The sequence below is a fragment of the Podarcis melisellensis genome (genome assembly GCF_964234715.1).
Source record: "Podarcis melisellensis genome assembly, chromosome: 18".
In the NCBI taxonomy this organism is placed as follows: domain Eukaryota; kingdom Metazoa; phylum Chordata; class Lepidosauria; order Squamata; family Lacertidae; genus Podarcis; species Podarcis melisellensis.
Genome location: NC_138536.1, coordinates 413,971 through 429,362, shown reverse-complemented (window position 1 = coordinate 429,362; position 15,392 = coordinate 413,971). Strand labels below are relative to the sequence as shown.

At 50.8% G+C, this 15,392-nt stretch overlaps 2 protein-coding genes across 3 annotated transcripts in view; both read right to left on the bottom strand.

The window, feature by feature from the left end:
• Positions 1 to 2,209, bottom strand: part of INSR (insulin receptor) — a 52,414-nt gene extending 50,205 nt beyond the window's left edge. For both annotated transcript variants that reach the window (XM_081895384.1, XM_081895383.1), the window contains exon 1: positions 2,137 to 2,209. The gene's annotated coding sequence lies outside the window, so the exon portion shown is untranslated. The remainder of the gene's footprint in view (positions 1 to 2,136) is intronic.
• A 10,238-nt stretch (positions 2,210 to 12,447) lies between these two features.
• USE1 (unconventional SNARE in the ER 1) overlaps positions 12,448 to 15,392 on the bottom strand; it is a gene marked incomplete at its 5' end in the record, with an annotated part of 6,926 nt that continues 3,981 nt past the window's right edge. Inside the window, 3 exon segments of the mRNA XM_081896021.1 lie at positions 12,448 to 14,122; positions 14,224 to 14,386; positions 15,069 to 15,340. Of these exon segments, the coding sequence (XP_081752147.1) occupies positions 13,940 to 14,122; positions 14,224 to 14,386; positions 15,069 to 15,340 (618 nt within the window). The 3' untranslated portion in view covers positions 12,448 to 13,939.

Here is a 15,392-nt window from a genome sequence, read left to right as displayed (position 1 = left end):
TAACACCCACCACTGTTACTGCTAGCGTAATTCTGTTTATATCAATAAAACAAACTCTCGACAAGTCAAAAACACGAATCATGGCCACTCCTGTTACGGGGGAAGAGAAAAGCATCAGCCCAGAGGTCTCTCCTCTTCACGTGCCTTCTACTATTATAATTGAGGCTACTCCCGGTAATAATACCAGTAGCAAATGGAGCAACCACCCCAGAGGTCTCTTCTCTAGACACACCCTGTCATTAGGATCTAAATCTTCTGCTACTACTATTTGCGATACCGAAAAATCACCCCAGAGGACTTTCCCGCCTTGGCTTGCGATTTCAATCTACTACTCTTATTTGTTAGTTAATTGATTTCTGCCCCACAAGGTCTCAGAGCAGCAGCAGCCACAGCAGCGCAGAACTTAAACAGAGCATTGCAAGGACACATAGTTACGTATAAAAACATTGCATTAGTACAAAGTTACAAGAGAATAAATAAAAAGAGGAGTTTCTGGAAAAGCTCAGCCTAGTGCCCTTCTCTATCCTCCCCTTCTCCTCCTGTTCCACACCAGAAGCCTTCTTCCCCAAATGTCACGATGAATGCAATTTCCACAACCGCTCCCCAGTTGCAGACCCCCAAGATCTTGGTTGGCGGCCCACCAAGGCGACCCCCGTCTTCTAAACTGGCAGCGCTTCCATTAATAAATGCATTGCCATCGAGTCTCCTCTGGCCATTCCAATTTACGTCGGCCACAACCGTATTGCTGGTGCTGCCCCAAATATTGCAACTGCCCTCCCCTATGTAAACCTGGCACCCTAAAGCTGGCACCTGAGGCCTCCCTCGAAAGCACCCCCTTCCATTGCAACTCTTGACTGTCTTAAGTCTTCCACATAGATGGGCACCACCGACAACAACACGCCAGTCTTGAACAGTTACCCCCTTTCAAGGGCAATTTTAAGTCTAGTTGAGCTGGTAGGGCTGTGGGTCCGAGCCCCACGTTGGGCAAAAGCTTGCAGGGGGTCCAGCCAAGGGACATTTGGCCTCCGTTAAAACTCTGCAAATTCCAGGATTCTACCAAGCGGGAGCCCTTGGATTATTTTCTCCCTCCTGTCTGTCCACCCCCTATTCCCTCCCCATATCCCCCCCTCTCTCCCCTTCTGCACCCCCTACCTCAGGAGCCCCTCGGCTTTCTCCCTCCCATCCGTTGCCCCTTCCAGCCACCCCCTATTCCCCCCATATCCCCCTACCTGAGGAGTCCTACGATCAGTGGCGTAGCGTGGGTTGTCAGCACCCGGGGCAAGGCAAGTAATTTGCACCCCCTAACCCGTGGATTTGCGCCCCCTAACCCTAACCCCCAGATGTTGCACCCGGTGCGGCCGGCCCCCCTTGCACCCCCCACGCTACGCCACTGCCTACAATTACAGTTACCCCCCACCCTATATCCCCCCTCACTCGCCTTTCTGCACCCTCTTGTCCTACTCCCACCCCCTATTCCCTCCATTCACCCCCCATCCCATGCCTCCCTCTAGCTTTCTGCACCCCCCCCACCTCAGGGGCCCCTCAATTTTCTCCCTCCCGTCTGTCACCCCTCTTGTCCGCCCCCTATTCCCCCCATATCCCCCACCTGAGTCGTTCGATTATCGTTAGACCCCCACCCCATATCCTCTCACTCGCACCCTCTTGTCCTTCTCCCCCTCCCTCTCAGCCTCGGATCCCCCACCCCATCTCCCCCCTCCTCTTCTGCCCACCCCAGGAGCCCCTCGGTTTCCTCCCTCCCTCCTGTTCGTTGCCCCCTATTCCCCCATATATCTCCCCACACGCCTTTCTGCACCCTCTTGATCAACTCCCCCCCCTCCATGCCCCCTCTATCTTTCTGCACCCCCCCTAAGGAGTCCTACGATTACCGTTCCCCCCACCCCATATCCCCCCTATATCCCCCCCTCGCCTTTCTGCACCCCTGTCTGCTCCCCCCACCCCTCAGCTTCATATCCCCCTCCCCTTATTCCCTCCGTTCCCCCTCGCCCCCATATCCCCCCTCCATGCCCCCCTCTATCTTTCTGCACCCCCCACCCCAGGAGTCCTACGATTACCGTTCCCCCCCACCCCATATCCCCCCTCCCCTTATTCCCTCCCCTCTCTCCCCCCCCCACTCACTGTGGGCTCGGGCCCCCCCGGCCAGGAGGGCGAGGGCCAGCCAGGCGAGCAGCCCCGGAGGAGAGGGAGCCCCCCGCCCCATGATGGCGGGGGACCCGGCACCCAGAAGGACGAAGGCGAAGGCGGCGAGGAGGCCTCCCTTCTCCTCTCTCTCTCTCTCTCTCTCTCCCGGGCGGCGACGGAGGCCAGGCGGCGGCTGCTGCTGCTCCCGAAGGGGAAAAGAGGCCGCGGCGTCGCAGGCCCGCCTCCCGCCTCCCGCCTCCGCCTCCTCGGCCAGGCCCACCAGACCCCGAGCTCGACGCCCAGGCCCAGGCCCAGGCCGCCGGTAAACAAGCCTCCGCCTCCGCCTCCGCCCCGGAGGAGCAGGAGCAGGAGAGGGAGGGAGAAGGAGGAGGCTCCTCACGAGGAGACCGGGCAGGGAGAGGAGAGAGGAGGGAAAAGGGACGCAGCCCCACTATCCATAGCAGCATTATTATTATTATTATTATTATTATTACTATTATTATTATTATTATTATTATTAAGTCAGCTCATAGGCCGGCCTTCCCACCCCATCACAAAAAAGGGTCTTTCGTTATTAGTGTTATTGCGGTTGTTGTTATCACTAACGTCCTCCTGGGGGGCTAGTATTATTATTGCTCTTATTATTATTATTCTTTAGTCAGCTCATAGGCCGGCCTTCCCACCCCCCAAGCTGGCTATTATTATTATTACTGCTATTATTATTACCAACACCCCAAGTGGCCATTATTATTATTATTATTATCATCATTATTATTATTACTGTTGCTATTATTATTACTAACAGCCCAGGTGGCCATTATTATTATTAGTAGTAGTAGTATTACTGCTGTTATTATTACCAACATCCCAGCTGGCTGTTGTTGTTGTTGTTATTATTATTATTATTATTATTATTATTATTATTATTATTATTATCACTAACCCCCCAGCTGGCTATTATTATTATTATTACTGCTTTTATTACTGCTTTTTAGTAATAACCCCCCAGCTGGCTATTATTATTATTATTACTGCTGCTATTATTATTACTAACAGCCCAGCTGGCTATTATGATTAACATCCCAGGTGGCAATAATAAGAATAATAATTACTACTACTACTGTTACCATTGTCGGAAGGAGAAGAACAGCTACAGAACCACAACCATCTGGGGGGTGGCAGCTATTTTCCCCAAAGGTCTTCAGTGCCTTTCATTATTATTACTGCTATTATTATTACTAACATCCCAGATGGTTATTACTCCTCCTCCTCTTCCAAAGGTTTTTGGTACCTTTCATCATCATCATCATCATCATCATTATTATTATTATTATTATTATTATTATTATTATTATTGCTGTTGTTATTATCACTACCACCTTCCATGGTGGTTTCTACCATTATTGAAATCATTCCCATTATTCTTATTTGTTCAGCTCATAGGTCGCCCTTTCCCCCCCAAAAAAAGTCTCTGGTGCTTTTCTTCGTTATTATCACTGCTAGCAGCCTCCTGGGTGGCTTCCCTTATTATGGAAATTAGGGTTATTATCACCTTTGTGCTGGGTGGCTATTACTATTACTACTACTATTACTATTGTTGGAAGGAGAAGAACTACAGAACCCCAGCCATCTGGGGTTATTTTCCCCAAAGGTCTTGGGTGGCTTTCATGATTATTGCTTTTATTATTATCGCCAACGTCCTGGGAGGCTTCTATTATTATTCACATTATTACCGTTAATGTTGTTATAGAAAACGATGTGCTTTGGGGACCCAGGCCGGCTGGGGAGTCAGGCAGCAACACCACACCCCATTATTTATCTATAACATTACTATTATTATTATTATTATTATTATTATTATTATTAGTTCTGCGCTGGAATCTCCTTTCTTGCAGTTTGTCCGGTGCCGCAGAAAACAAATTTGCTCCCGTCTTCTGTGTTCAGCCCTTCATACATTTTGAGGTTTCCCAGGCTCAACACCCCCAACTCCCTCGACCACTCCTCATCAGGCTTGGTTTCCAGACCCTCTGCGGTGTGATTTATCAGGATATTACCCACTATTGATTAATTGCATTGAGCCAAGATTCCTGCCTTGCATGGGGCTAGACTGGATGACCCTCAGGGGCCCCTTCCAACTCTGCCATTCTTTGATTTCCAGGGCAACAGCGAAGGCTTTTCATGCTCAGAACAGGCTCCCTGCAAATCAATGGGTTTACACTGAGTAGGGCTGCTTTCACAAGGGCTTAAGACTTCAGACAGGGTTTTCGCCACAAGGTTGAATACATTGGCTTTTCCACGGAAAAGGTAAATCTGGATTAAATGTTGGGGGGAGGAATTCTGGCTGGCATTTCGATGCGAAATTTCAGGCGTGAAGAGCACTCATCCCATAATAAGCACCGACCCGACTTAGCTGAATATCACCCGTCCTAATTGGTTTCCTCTTGCTAGGAATTGTGGATTTCCTTAAATTATGATTGGTTCCCTTTGAAGCTGGCTGGTTTCCCTTATTTTATTTATTATTATCATTGCCTCCCTTAATGACCATTACTACAGTTTCCCTTAATAATAATTAATGGCTGGCAGTAGTAGTCGTATTAACGAACATGCGCTCGCCACCTCCGGTCCTGTAGCAGGCTTAATAAATGTTAAGAAAATGTAACCATGTAAGAAATTGAAACAAATGGGCTAATTAATTGGGGGCCAAAGGGGCACTGCTTGAGTCATTAGGAACTGATCGCTAATGAGCGAGTGGGGGAAAGTATATTTGTTTATGTGTCAAGGCTGCAATCCTAGCCCTGCTTACTTCTGAGTAGACATAGGATTAGCTATTCCAGCTGGGGGAAAGGGGGAGCCCGATCATTTTATTAATTGATTTATTAATTAAGCACCCCGTTGATCGGCCACCTTCCTATAAGCGGATTCTCTTATTGTTGACCGGAGAAATTGAGAAGAGGGCATCTGATTGCTTGATGAGGACAGCAAAGAGGATTTAAATGCATTAATTACTGCTAATAATAGGAAGCGAGGAGTTAATTAACCAGCTTGCAAGAACAGCAAACTGAGGCTGACCTGGGTTGTAATAAAGGAGGATACCAGCAGGTTAATTTGCTTGTTAATTACAAAGAAGAACAGATTAATTACAAAGAAGAATAGATTAATGGCACCTCTCTTTATGGGGTTGAATGGTTATCTGTAGGGAAGAAGGGGTCGCGCGCGTTTGACGTTATTCATGGGAATATGACAACATATTAGTAACAATATTAATGCGGGGTTAATTTCTTAACTTTTCAGAACCGCCAGGGATTAAGCTTTTATTCATGAGAATAGCGGAGCCTGATCTGAGTAAGAATTCGATTGCGGTGAGAAAATAGCAGGGGGCGCGGAAACATATTACTGGATTAATTACACAAGTGCATCTATGAATTCAGAGTTGGAAAGGGACCCTAAGAGTAATCTAGACCAACCCCCTGCAATGTAGGAATCTTTTGCCCAACGTGGGGCTCGAACTCGTGTCCTGGAGAGTAAGAGTCTCCCACTCTACCAACCGGGCATGATTAACTGGGGGCAATTAATGATTCGACGTGCATTCGTTACCACGTCTTGCATATGCACTCATCTTGCTAATTAATTGCCTTCTCTGCAAGGTAGGATGAGCCAAGACGGGGGAAAAGTGTCGGAGGGGAGAGGGTTCTGGGCACCACAATTTAAGAGGGAAGTTGACAAGCTGGAAGGTGGGCAGAGGAGGGAGACCAAGATGGTCCAGGTCTGGAATGATCCAGGTCTGGATGATCCAGGTCTGATCCAGGTCGTTCCTGATGAGGAATGGTCGAAGGAGCTGGGGATGTTTAGCCCAGAAAAAAGGAGACTGAGAGGAGATGGGAGAGCCATCTTCCGATATCTCCAACTTAATTTTTTATTAGTTTTCATCAAACATACGTTAGTTTTCATCAAACATATTCCGATATCTCACATGGAAGAAGGAGCAAGCTTGTTTTCTGCCGCTCCGGAGGGCAGGACTCGAACCCGTGGCTTCAAGTTACAAGAGAGGAGATTCCGGCTAAACCTCAGGGACAACTTTCTGACAGTAAGAGCTGTTCGACCGTAGGATGGACAGTGATGGATTCTCCTTCCGGGGAGCTTTGGAAGCAGAGGTTGGGTGGCCATGCTTTCGTTGAGACCCCTGCTTTGCAGCGGGTTGGACTAGATGACCCTGCGGGGTCCCTTCCAAGTCTGAAGCGCTGCGATTCTGTGTCTTATTACTCAGAGGCGCCCTGACAGTCAGAGCATAACTATTGATCGCCTCCTCTTCTGTGAATTTTGTCTAATCCTCTTTGAAAGCTGTCCAGGCTGCCAGCCCTGCTCGCCTCTCCAGAGGGCAAATTCCACGGGTTTTAACTCTGCGCCGCGCGGAGCCTTCTATTTTGTCTGCCTCAGAGCTTCCAAAACACGAAGCTTCCTCCAGTTTCCTTCCCCAAGGGAGCCAGGTTTAAACGCAGGGACCTCAGGCTGTTTTGGCCCTTTGCAAGACTCGCAAATCCTTTGCAAACTGATTTCCTGGCAACCGAGGGAGAGAAAAACAACAAAAACCTCAGCTGCCTGGCTTGTGTTTATTCTCAGCGCCCGCAGAACTTATGCCATTATTATTATTTACTATTAATATCATTATTACTACTACAGTGGTACCTTGGTTCTCAAGCTTAATCCGTTCCGGAAGTCCGTTCCAGAACCAAAGCGTTCCAAAACCAAGGCACACTTTCCCATAGGAAGGAATGCAAAACGGATTAATCCGTTCCAGACTTTGGAAAACAACCCCCAAAGCAGCAACTGAACGTGGATTTTACTATCTAACGAGACCAGTGAGCCATAAAATGGAAGCAATAAACAATGTACTGCAGTCACACAGTAAATCAATCAGTAGCTGAACTGGGTTACACACAGTCACAAAAGCAAAACAAAAACGCAAAATAAATAGCAAAACGATAGAAAACAGACCTCAGCGTAACTCTCGAAACAGAAGTGTGGCACTCAAATCGGAAGCGTAAAACTCAAAACTGAGCATGTTTTGCTTCCAAAAAAAGTTCGCAAACCGGAACACTTACTTCCAGGTTTGCAGTGTTTGGGTTCCAAGTCGTTTGAGTACCAAGGCATTTGAGAACCAAAGGACCACTGTATTTGTTAAATTTATATACAGTGGTACCTCGGGTTAAGTACTTAATTCGTTCCGGATGTCCGTACTCAACCTGAAACTGTTCTTAACCTGAAGCACCACTTTAGCTAATGGGGCCTCCCGCTGCTGCCACGCCGCCGGAGCACGCTTTCTGTTCTCATCCTGAAGCAAAATTCTTAACCCAAGGTACTATTTCTGGGTTAGCGGAGTCTGTAACCTGAAGCGTAAGCAACCTGAAATGTATGTAACCCGAGGTACCACTGTGCCACCCTATACCCGGGGGTCTCAGGGCAGTTCACAGAATAAAATCAAGATATAAAACCACAAAATATCTAATTTAAAAACAAAAACTACAACTCCCACCTGCCCGGCACAGATGGCGGCTGGGAATTGTAGTCCAGAACATCTGGAAGGTGCCCGGTTGGGCAAATCCTGACTTTGCCCACCTTGCCAGGCTGCCTGGGAGCGGGTTAATTATATGAAAAGAATGCAAGCTATTAACCATAAACCCAACCTCTTGCCCAACCTGCCACATGACCACCCAAAACACTGGACTGCATCCCATCAGCCGGGCATGACTCAGAACCTCTCTGCCACCGTGCGCCCTGGATCCAGAACCAGGTTATTTATTAATTTCACCTTATCGCGTTATTAACCCCTCAAGACACTCCCTGCTAAACTCAAGGGCCCTCGCTCGTTCCTCTTTGAAACCATTTTTTTTCTACATAATTTTTATTAAATTTTCTGTTTCTGTTTAAAATGCTCCTTTTTACATTCTTCAGCTGTCAACGACTTCTTCTCTTTCCATTTTACATATCATAAATCCCTGCATATTTTACAAAAACTATACGATTCGGTATTCTGTTATTGCATCCATCAAAGCATATTTACGCTGTTGAATTTATCTTAATGCTGCCAGCGTTTTCAGCTCTGCCGTTATTTCCCATATATTCAATAAAATCCAGTTTTCTCTAAACGTATGTTCTTCTGGTTCTATATGTTAAGTCTGCAAGCTGCACATATTCCGTCAGCTTAAGCTGCCATTCTTCTTTGGTTGGGACCTCGCTCCTTTTCCATTTGGCGGCTAACGAAACTCGGGCCGCAGTAGTGGCAGACGTAAAATAACCTTTTTTTGTCACCTGGGTCTTCAAAACCATTTCTCCACCGCTAAACCACATTCAGGGAAGCCTCCGGCTTAATGGGTTAACAGTCTTATTACTCATGCACAGTTTGGTTTTCCTGTCTTTCGTTTTGCGGTTTGCGACCTGCGCTAAAATAATCCCTACCCGGCCTATCGTTCAGGAACCCCCATATTTTATATATGGCGCCCTGTATTGTTTTCTTCCAAAATGTTCGTTTTTTGGGGGGTAGACTTTGCCGTGCTCAATGTCTTCTTCCATAGTTGACCTTTGTAGTGTTTTGTTTTGAAACCTTTGTGGTAATATTTTCATTTCCTGTTCATTAATGTTGCTTCAATTGCGTACGTTATAGTTGCTATATTTTTTATCCTGGATTGTAATGGGGTATAAATAATTATTATTATTACATGTGCTGTCAACAGCTTCGAGTTTTTTTTCTTTAAGATATAAAGCTATATAGAAATGAACTGAATAATAATAATAATATATGGCGGCCTTGGGCCTCCAATCAGAATTAAAAGCTGCTGCCATTGCAATAATAATAATAATAATAATAATAATAATAATAATAATAATAATTTATTATTTGTACCCCTCCCATCTGGCTGGGTTTCCCCAGCTACTCTGGGCGGCTTCTACAAAGACCAAAAATACACTAATATTGCTAGATAAGACTAGCATAGAATCGCAGAATTGTAGTCAGATGGGACCCTCAGGGGTCATCTACTCCAATCCCGGCAATGCAGGAATCTCAGCTAAAGAATCCCTGGCCATACCACCTCTATTAAAAATAAAAACAAGGGAGGAGGCAGCCCACGGCCGAACGGCTCCTAACGTTAGGAATAACTTTCGGAGGTCGGAATCCCATTTCTCGCCCTTTGAATCCATTGGTTCAGGTCATCTGAGAACAAGCTTGCTCCATCTTCCCATCCCCCTTCAAGCAGGCCTTGGGCTTTAAGGCCCTTTAAGAATGTGTTTTGGGGGGGTCATTCTTGTTTTTGTTTTTATTCTGGTTTTATGTTGTGAACCACCCTGAGACTGGCAGTATGCAAGTTTAATAAATCGTAATCAATAATCCCAGTTCCTGCAAACTGCAGGTGGGGAAGAGTTGTTGTTCTTGTTGTTGTTGTTGTTGTGCTGAGCTCCTCCTTGCTGGCTTCAAGGTGGGGCCCCTGCAAGAACAGGATGGGACCCCGGAGTCTTCTCTTATGTTCTCTGCAAGGGTAAATCGAAGGGCACCAATTGCCCTTTAACCACCCTCGGTTCGTAGTTCAACCAGTTGGAGCTGGCTTGACCGACTGGGTGCCAGCCATCCGAGGCAGGAGGAGAACCCAGCCCGCAATTGGAGGGGGCGGGAGGGGGGGGTCACATGCCAAAAAGTGGCCTGAGCACCTCTGGGAACAGAGCAGCCTGAATGGGGCAACTGTGCCCCCGAAGGACCAGGTGTGCAGCCTGGGAGTCATTTTGGACTCACAGCTGTCCATGGAGGCACAGGTCAGTTCTGTGTCCAGGGCAGCTCTATCTGGGACGCAGGATGAGACCCTCCCTGCCCGCAGACTGTCTGGCCAGAGTGGTGCATGCTCTGGTTATCTCCTGCATGGACTACTGCCATGTGCTCTCCGTGGGGCTCCCTTGGAAGGTGACCCAGAAACTGCAACTAATCCAGAATGCGGCAGCCAGACTGGGGACTGGGAGTGGAGACCACATAACACTGGTCCTGAAAGACCTACATTGGCTCCCAGGACGTTTCCAGGCACAATTCAAAGGGTTGGTGCTGACTTTGAAAGCCCGAAATGGCCTTGGCCCAGGATCCCTGAAGGAGCGTCTCCATCCCGGACACCGGGGTCCCTCTCCCAAGGGCCTTCTGGTGGTTACCTCCCTGCGAGAAGTGAGGTTACAGGGAAGCAGGCAGAGGGCCTTCTCGGTGGTGGCACCCGCCTTGTGGAAACCCAGACAGATGGGCGGGGTATAAATAATAAATTATTATTCTTATTATTTGTATGCCGCTCCCATTGTTCAGCCCGGACACCGGGGTCCTCCTCCTGAGGGCCTTCTGGCAGTTCCCTCCGTGTGAGAATTGAGGTTACAGGGAAGCAGGCAGAGGGCCTTCTCGGTGGTGGCACCCACCCTGTGGAACGCCCTCCCGTCAGATGCCAAGGAAATCAACAACTAACTGACTTTTAGAAGACATCTGAAGGCAGCCCTGTTTAGGGAATCTTTTAATGTTTGATGCTTTATTGCAGTTTTAATATTCTGTTGGAAGCCGCCCAGAGTGGCTGGGGAAACCCAGCCAGATGGGCATGGTATAAATAATAATTATTAGTCTCTCTCCATGGTTTTGGACTCCCAGCCTTCCTTGGAGACTGGCCTTGGGGTCTCTTGCAGGCAATACAGGTTAGGGTATAACATGCGGACCTTTCCCTGTGGACGTTTCTGGCGTCAGGCCGCTCGCCTCCCTAGGACCCTGAGACCCTCCCTGCCCGGGATCCCTTTGGCACCCTCGCTCACGCAAAAGAGCCGTTGCTGCTGGTGAATTTCCCCCCTTTCAGCTGTCACCTAGATACCACCACACACACACACACACACACAAAACAGTAACTGGAATCTGGTTGCCAAAAGAAATTACATTCTTCCCGTCGCCAGGAATTCTCATGGGCAAGGTGGGTTTCTTACGGGCAGCCTGGGCGGCAGAGAGCAGTAAATTACGACACTCACTCACTTTCTTCCTCTTTGTTAATGGGGGGGGGGTGTAGGTGGGGGGCAACTGAATCCTCTGAGACTTCCCTTTCCAGACTGCTCCTTCCATGTGTCAACCCGTTAACGTTTGCTTCAGCATCACCAAAATTGGTTAGTTCAAGGCTGGCTTGCCGCTACGTGCTCTCTCTGTTGGGCTTCCCTCGCAAGGCCTTGCCGGGTGTTTCGAAAGCCGACAACCCATTTCAATCAGCATTTCGTCCATTATTATCATGTTTGAAGTTTTAAATCATCCCCCCCCCCAAATTGATAGTCATTGCTTTGGCTTTCTCATAAACCAGCTTTAGGATTATTATTATTTTTAAAAACTGTATAAACTTTACGAAATCAATCCCCACCCCTGCCCAATTAATTTATTTTTCCCTTTGTTTCCCCTTTATCTCGCCTCATAAGGAGCTCGAGACGAGTGTTTGTGGCTCTTCCCTCCCCCAGGCTATCCTTGCGACACCCCAGCGTTGTAGGCCTGAGAGGGTCGAGGGTCACCCAGCAAGCTTTGTGCCCCGAGTGGAGATCTGAACCCTGGCCTAGCAGGAACCTCCTGTGCTCTTAACGGCCCCTCCTTGCCCCCTATCTCACTTACAGAGGCCCATCTCTAGCACGGACAGAGATCAAACGCTGGTGCCGTTTTCTGAAGATCCAGAAAGCCCCACCGTTCTGCAAGCCCAGTCTAGTGGCTCCCAACTCCGAAAGGGGAGAACGCTTACCCAAAGAGGGCAGCTTGAGGGCTCCTTCTGCGTCCCCCACCCCTGCCCCAGCCTGCCAGGACCCACGGCCTGGAAAGTTCCCCCGGCCAGAGGATATCCTCCTCTGTCACCAGCCGTTGGCACCAAGAGCTTGGGAAGCTGACCCCTCGCTGGTTCCTGCGAGCCTGGGAACGCCAAGACGGCTTCTGCATCATCGCACCCTCCCTTCCCGCTTCCTTCCAGGCGGGGGAAGCGCCGGCAGGAGGGGATCCTGCCACCTTAGGTGTGAAGAGAATGAAGGGCTTCCCAGAAGTATCCCTCGTCTGGAGCAGGAAGCTCCAGAGGCTCCCGTTGCGGCAGAGGCATCCCAAGCTGTCCCTCCGCCGGCAGGACACCTGCTTGGCAGGCAGAAGGCGCCAAGGCGTCTCCGGCTAAGCTGCCTCCCACGGAGGGGAGTTCCGCAGTTGAACTCTCCACCGCTGAGCGCAGAGCCCCACGTCAAAGGGGGCTGCGGGTGCCTTACCGATGCCCCCCAAACCGCCCAAAAGAATCACACCGTGGCAGCGAGTCAGATTTTGTTTTTAATGTGCGAGTGGCGGCAGGCAGGCTGGCTGGCGATGCATCACTCGGCTCCCTCGCTGGCAGGGCGAAGTACATTTTCCGTGCGGTGGGGGGCAAGCAGAGGCTCATCGCTCCGGCGCAGGGAAGTGGGGGCGACGCAGAGCCCCGACGTTCGGGCGGCCAAGGCACTGCCTCTCCCCCTCGGGGGACTGCGCCTCTCCTGGCCCACCTCCCAGGCTGACTGTGCGCTTGGCAAGCGGCAGGGTGAGGCCCCCCTGGGGAGCGGCGCCTCTCTCTGCAGGTGATTCACCGCCGCTGCGAGGTGGGGGCGCCTTTGCTCTCGAAATGGGGGGGTGCCCCCGGCAGCCCTCGTTCCCCCTGCTGTCGCTGCGGCACATGCAGTCTAACCCCAGACATAAGAACTGTGGCCAACACTCCCCCCCAAAGTTGTATTTTCCTTTTGGGCTGGGAGGGAGAAAGAAGAGCAGGAGCTGGCGGAGTCCTTACACCTGAATGCTTAGGACCTGGGGCTTTTGGGGGAGAAGAACAAGATAGGTGATTTTCTCACCCCCCCACCAACCTGCCCCAACTTGTCGGCCAAGAATCCCCCAGCTCCAGAGTCCTGGTTTTCCTCTACAGGCGGCAGAACTTCATTAGAGGTAAACAAAACCCCAACGGCCTCGTATCCCTCCTTCCAGGCCGTCCCCAAACGGCAGCTAAGCAGTGAAGGTGCACTTTTTGGGGGGGGATGCAGGGGGCTTTACATGATGACAGAATGGTCACCCTCATCCAAACAGGCTCCCTGCAGGTGGAAAGGTAGCAGTCAGAAGGAAGTAAGATGTTCCTGTCGGATTCCCCCCTGCCCCCTGCATGCAACAGAGACCGGGCCTGGTCTGGCAACTCCGCCTCTGCCTGGGTAAAGCAGGCTCTCAGAAGCAACCCAGCCCCAGTCCAGCCCCAAACAGCCACGGCTTGAACCCCCGACTGCACTCCCTGCTCAGGCCCAGCTTAGGAGCTGAAGGAGCCTCCCCACTGTCAACCGTATAAGCAGGCAGGACCTTTTCTCCCAAAGCAGCTCCCTTCCAGCGAGTGTCTTCAGAGACTCCGTCAGAGAAGCGCCAGGAACCCCCTTCCAGCGAGTGTCTTCAGAGACTCCGTCAGAGAAGCACCAGGAACCCCCTTCCAGCGAGTGTCTTCAGAGACTCCGTCAGAGAAGCGCCAGGAACCCCCTTCCAGCGAGTGTCTTCAGAGACTCCGTCAGAGAAGCGCCAGGAACCCCCTTCCAGCGAGTGTCTTCAGAGACTCCGTCAGAGAAGCGCCAGGAACCCCCTTCCAGCGAGTGTCTTCAGAGACTCCGTCAGAGAAGCGCCAGGAACCCCCTTCCAGCGAGTGTCTTCAGAGACTCCGTCAGAGAAGCGCCAGGGGCCTTGGACTTTGTGGGCAATGGCGTGAGGTGAACCGAGGAGTCGCCAGGTTGCCGCCCTGGGCCTGGGGAATCACCTGAGCTTGGGGAAGATGCGGATGAAGAGGATCATGCTGATGAAGATGAAGCAGACGACGATGAGCATCAGCCAGAGGAGCCAGTTGACGGACTTCTTGGCGTGCTGCTCCAGGCGGTCCGACTCGTCCTTCAGCTTCTCAAAGTTGTGGTCGGCCAGCTTGAGCGAGTGGGACAGCGTCTGCGTGGAAACACTGAGTTACAACCTGTGCAACTGGGAGGCAGGCAGGGGGATCCACAAGCCATGCTCCCCCCCCCCGTTCTCTCGAGTACCGGCCTCACCTGGTTGTCTTGCTTGATCACGTTCTGCGCCACCAGAGTGTTGTTCTTGAGGTTGCGCGCCAGGTGGAGCATCTCCTCGGCCAGCTTCTCCTGGATGCTGTGGTGGTGCTGCAGGACGGCGTCCAGCTCTGCGGCCGACTGCTTCTCGTCCGGGAGGGGGCCCCTGGGGTGTATCAACACACAGAGAGAGAGAGCCCTCCTTACATTTGTGCTGGGGCTGTGCCACTGGTCACTTTGCTCGCCAGGCACACCTACTCCTCCCCCCAACAGTCCCAGAGACAGGGGGCCCGGGGCTGGCAGGCCTCAAGGAGCCAATGGATTGGGGGGGGAGAGCTGCTGCAGCCTGCTCTGGCTCCCCCCCCCCCCATTGCTTGCCTGGACCACTCGCCCACCAGCTCCCTCCTTCAAGCTGTACTGCACAGCACCACCTGCCTGTGACCAAGTGAACAGCAGCGTGATGACACCCTTACCTTTTTATTATATAGTACAGGGACATCCAACTCTCAGTAGACTGCTATCTACTCACAGGATTAAAAAACTGGCAGTGATTTGATCTACCCATTGTCGTTGGATGCACCTAAGCTGTTGGTTGAGCTTTTTTTTGAACTTCTCCTACCTCCCAGTTCAAAGGATAGAAGACCCTTCTCCCAGCCCAAGGCCCACATTGTGCAACTGCCTACCCCCCGCCCCCTGGCTGGCACACACTTTGTGTTCCTGGCAGAGCAAGCCAGGACAGCCCCACCCTCCCCTTCCTGCCCCCCACCAAAACCCGGCCTCCCCAAATAGAACAAAGGACGTCTTCTGAGTCACACCGCCCCAGAGCAAAAGCCCCACGAGACACTCACGTGCGTTTTCTCAGGCTCGTCTCCTCCAGATCTGGGGAAGGAAGGAGGAAAAGGTTTTGTCTGTGTTCATCAGCTGGCGGAGAGGTGCAAAGGAAAGGCCAGAGGCCAGCAGAAGGCGACCTGCAGGCGGACAGGGGTAAAGAGGGAAGGGTGGAGGCACAGCGCCCCAAAAGTAATGGCAGGCAGGCAGGGGAAGGAGTGACAGCGACCCCCAAGAGTTGACAGACGGCCAGAATTAGCAAGCACCCAAAGGATGAGATGATACAGGGTCCTACTCAGAGGAGACCCATTGAAATCAACAGACACGACTGAACTGAGGCCCTT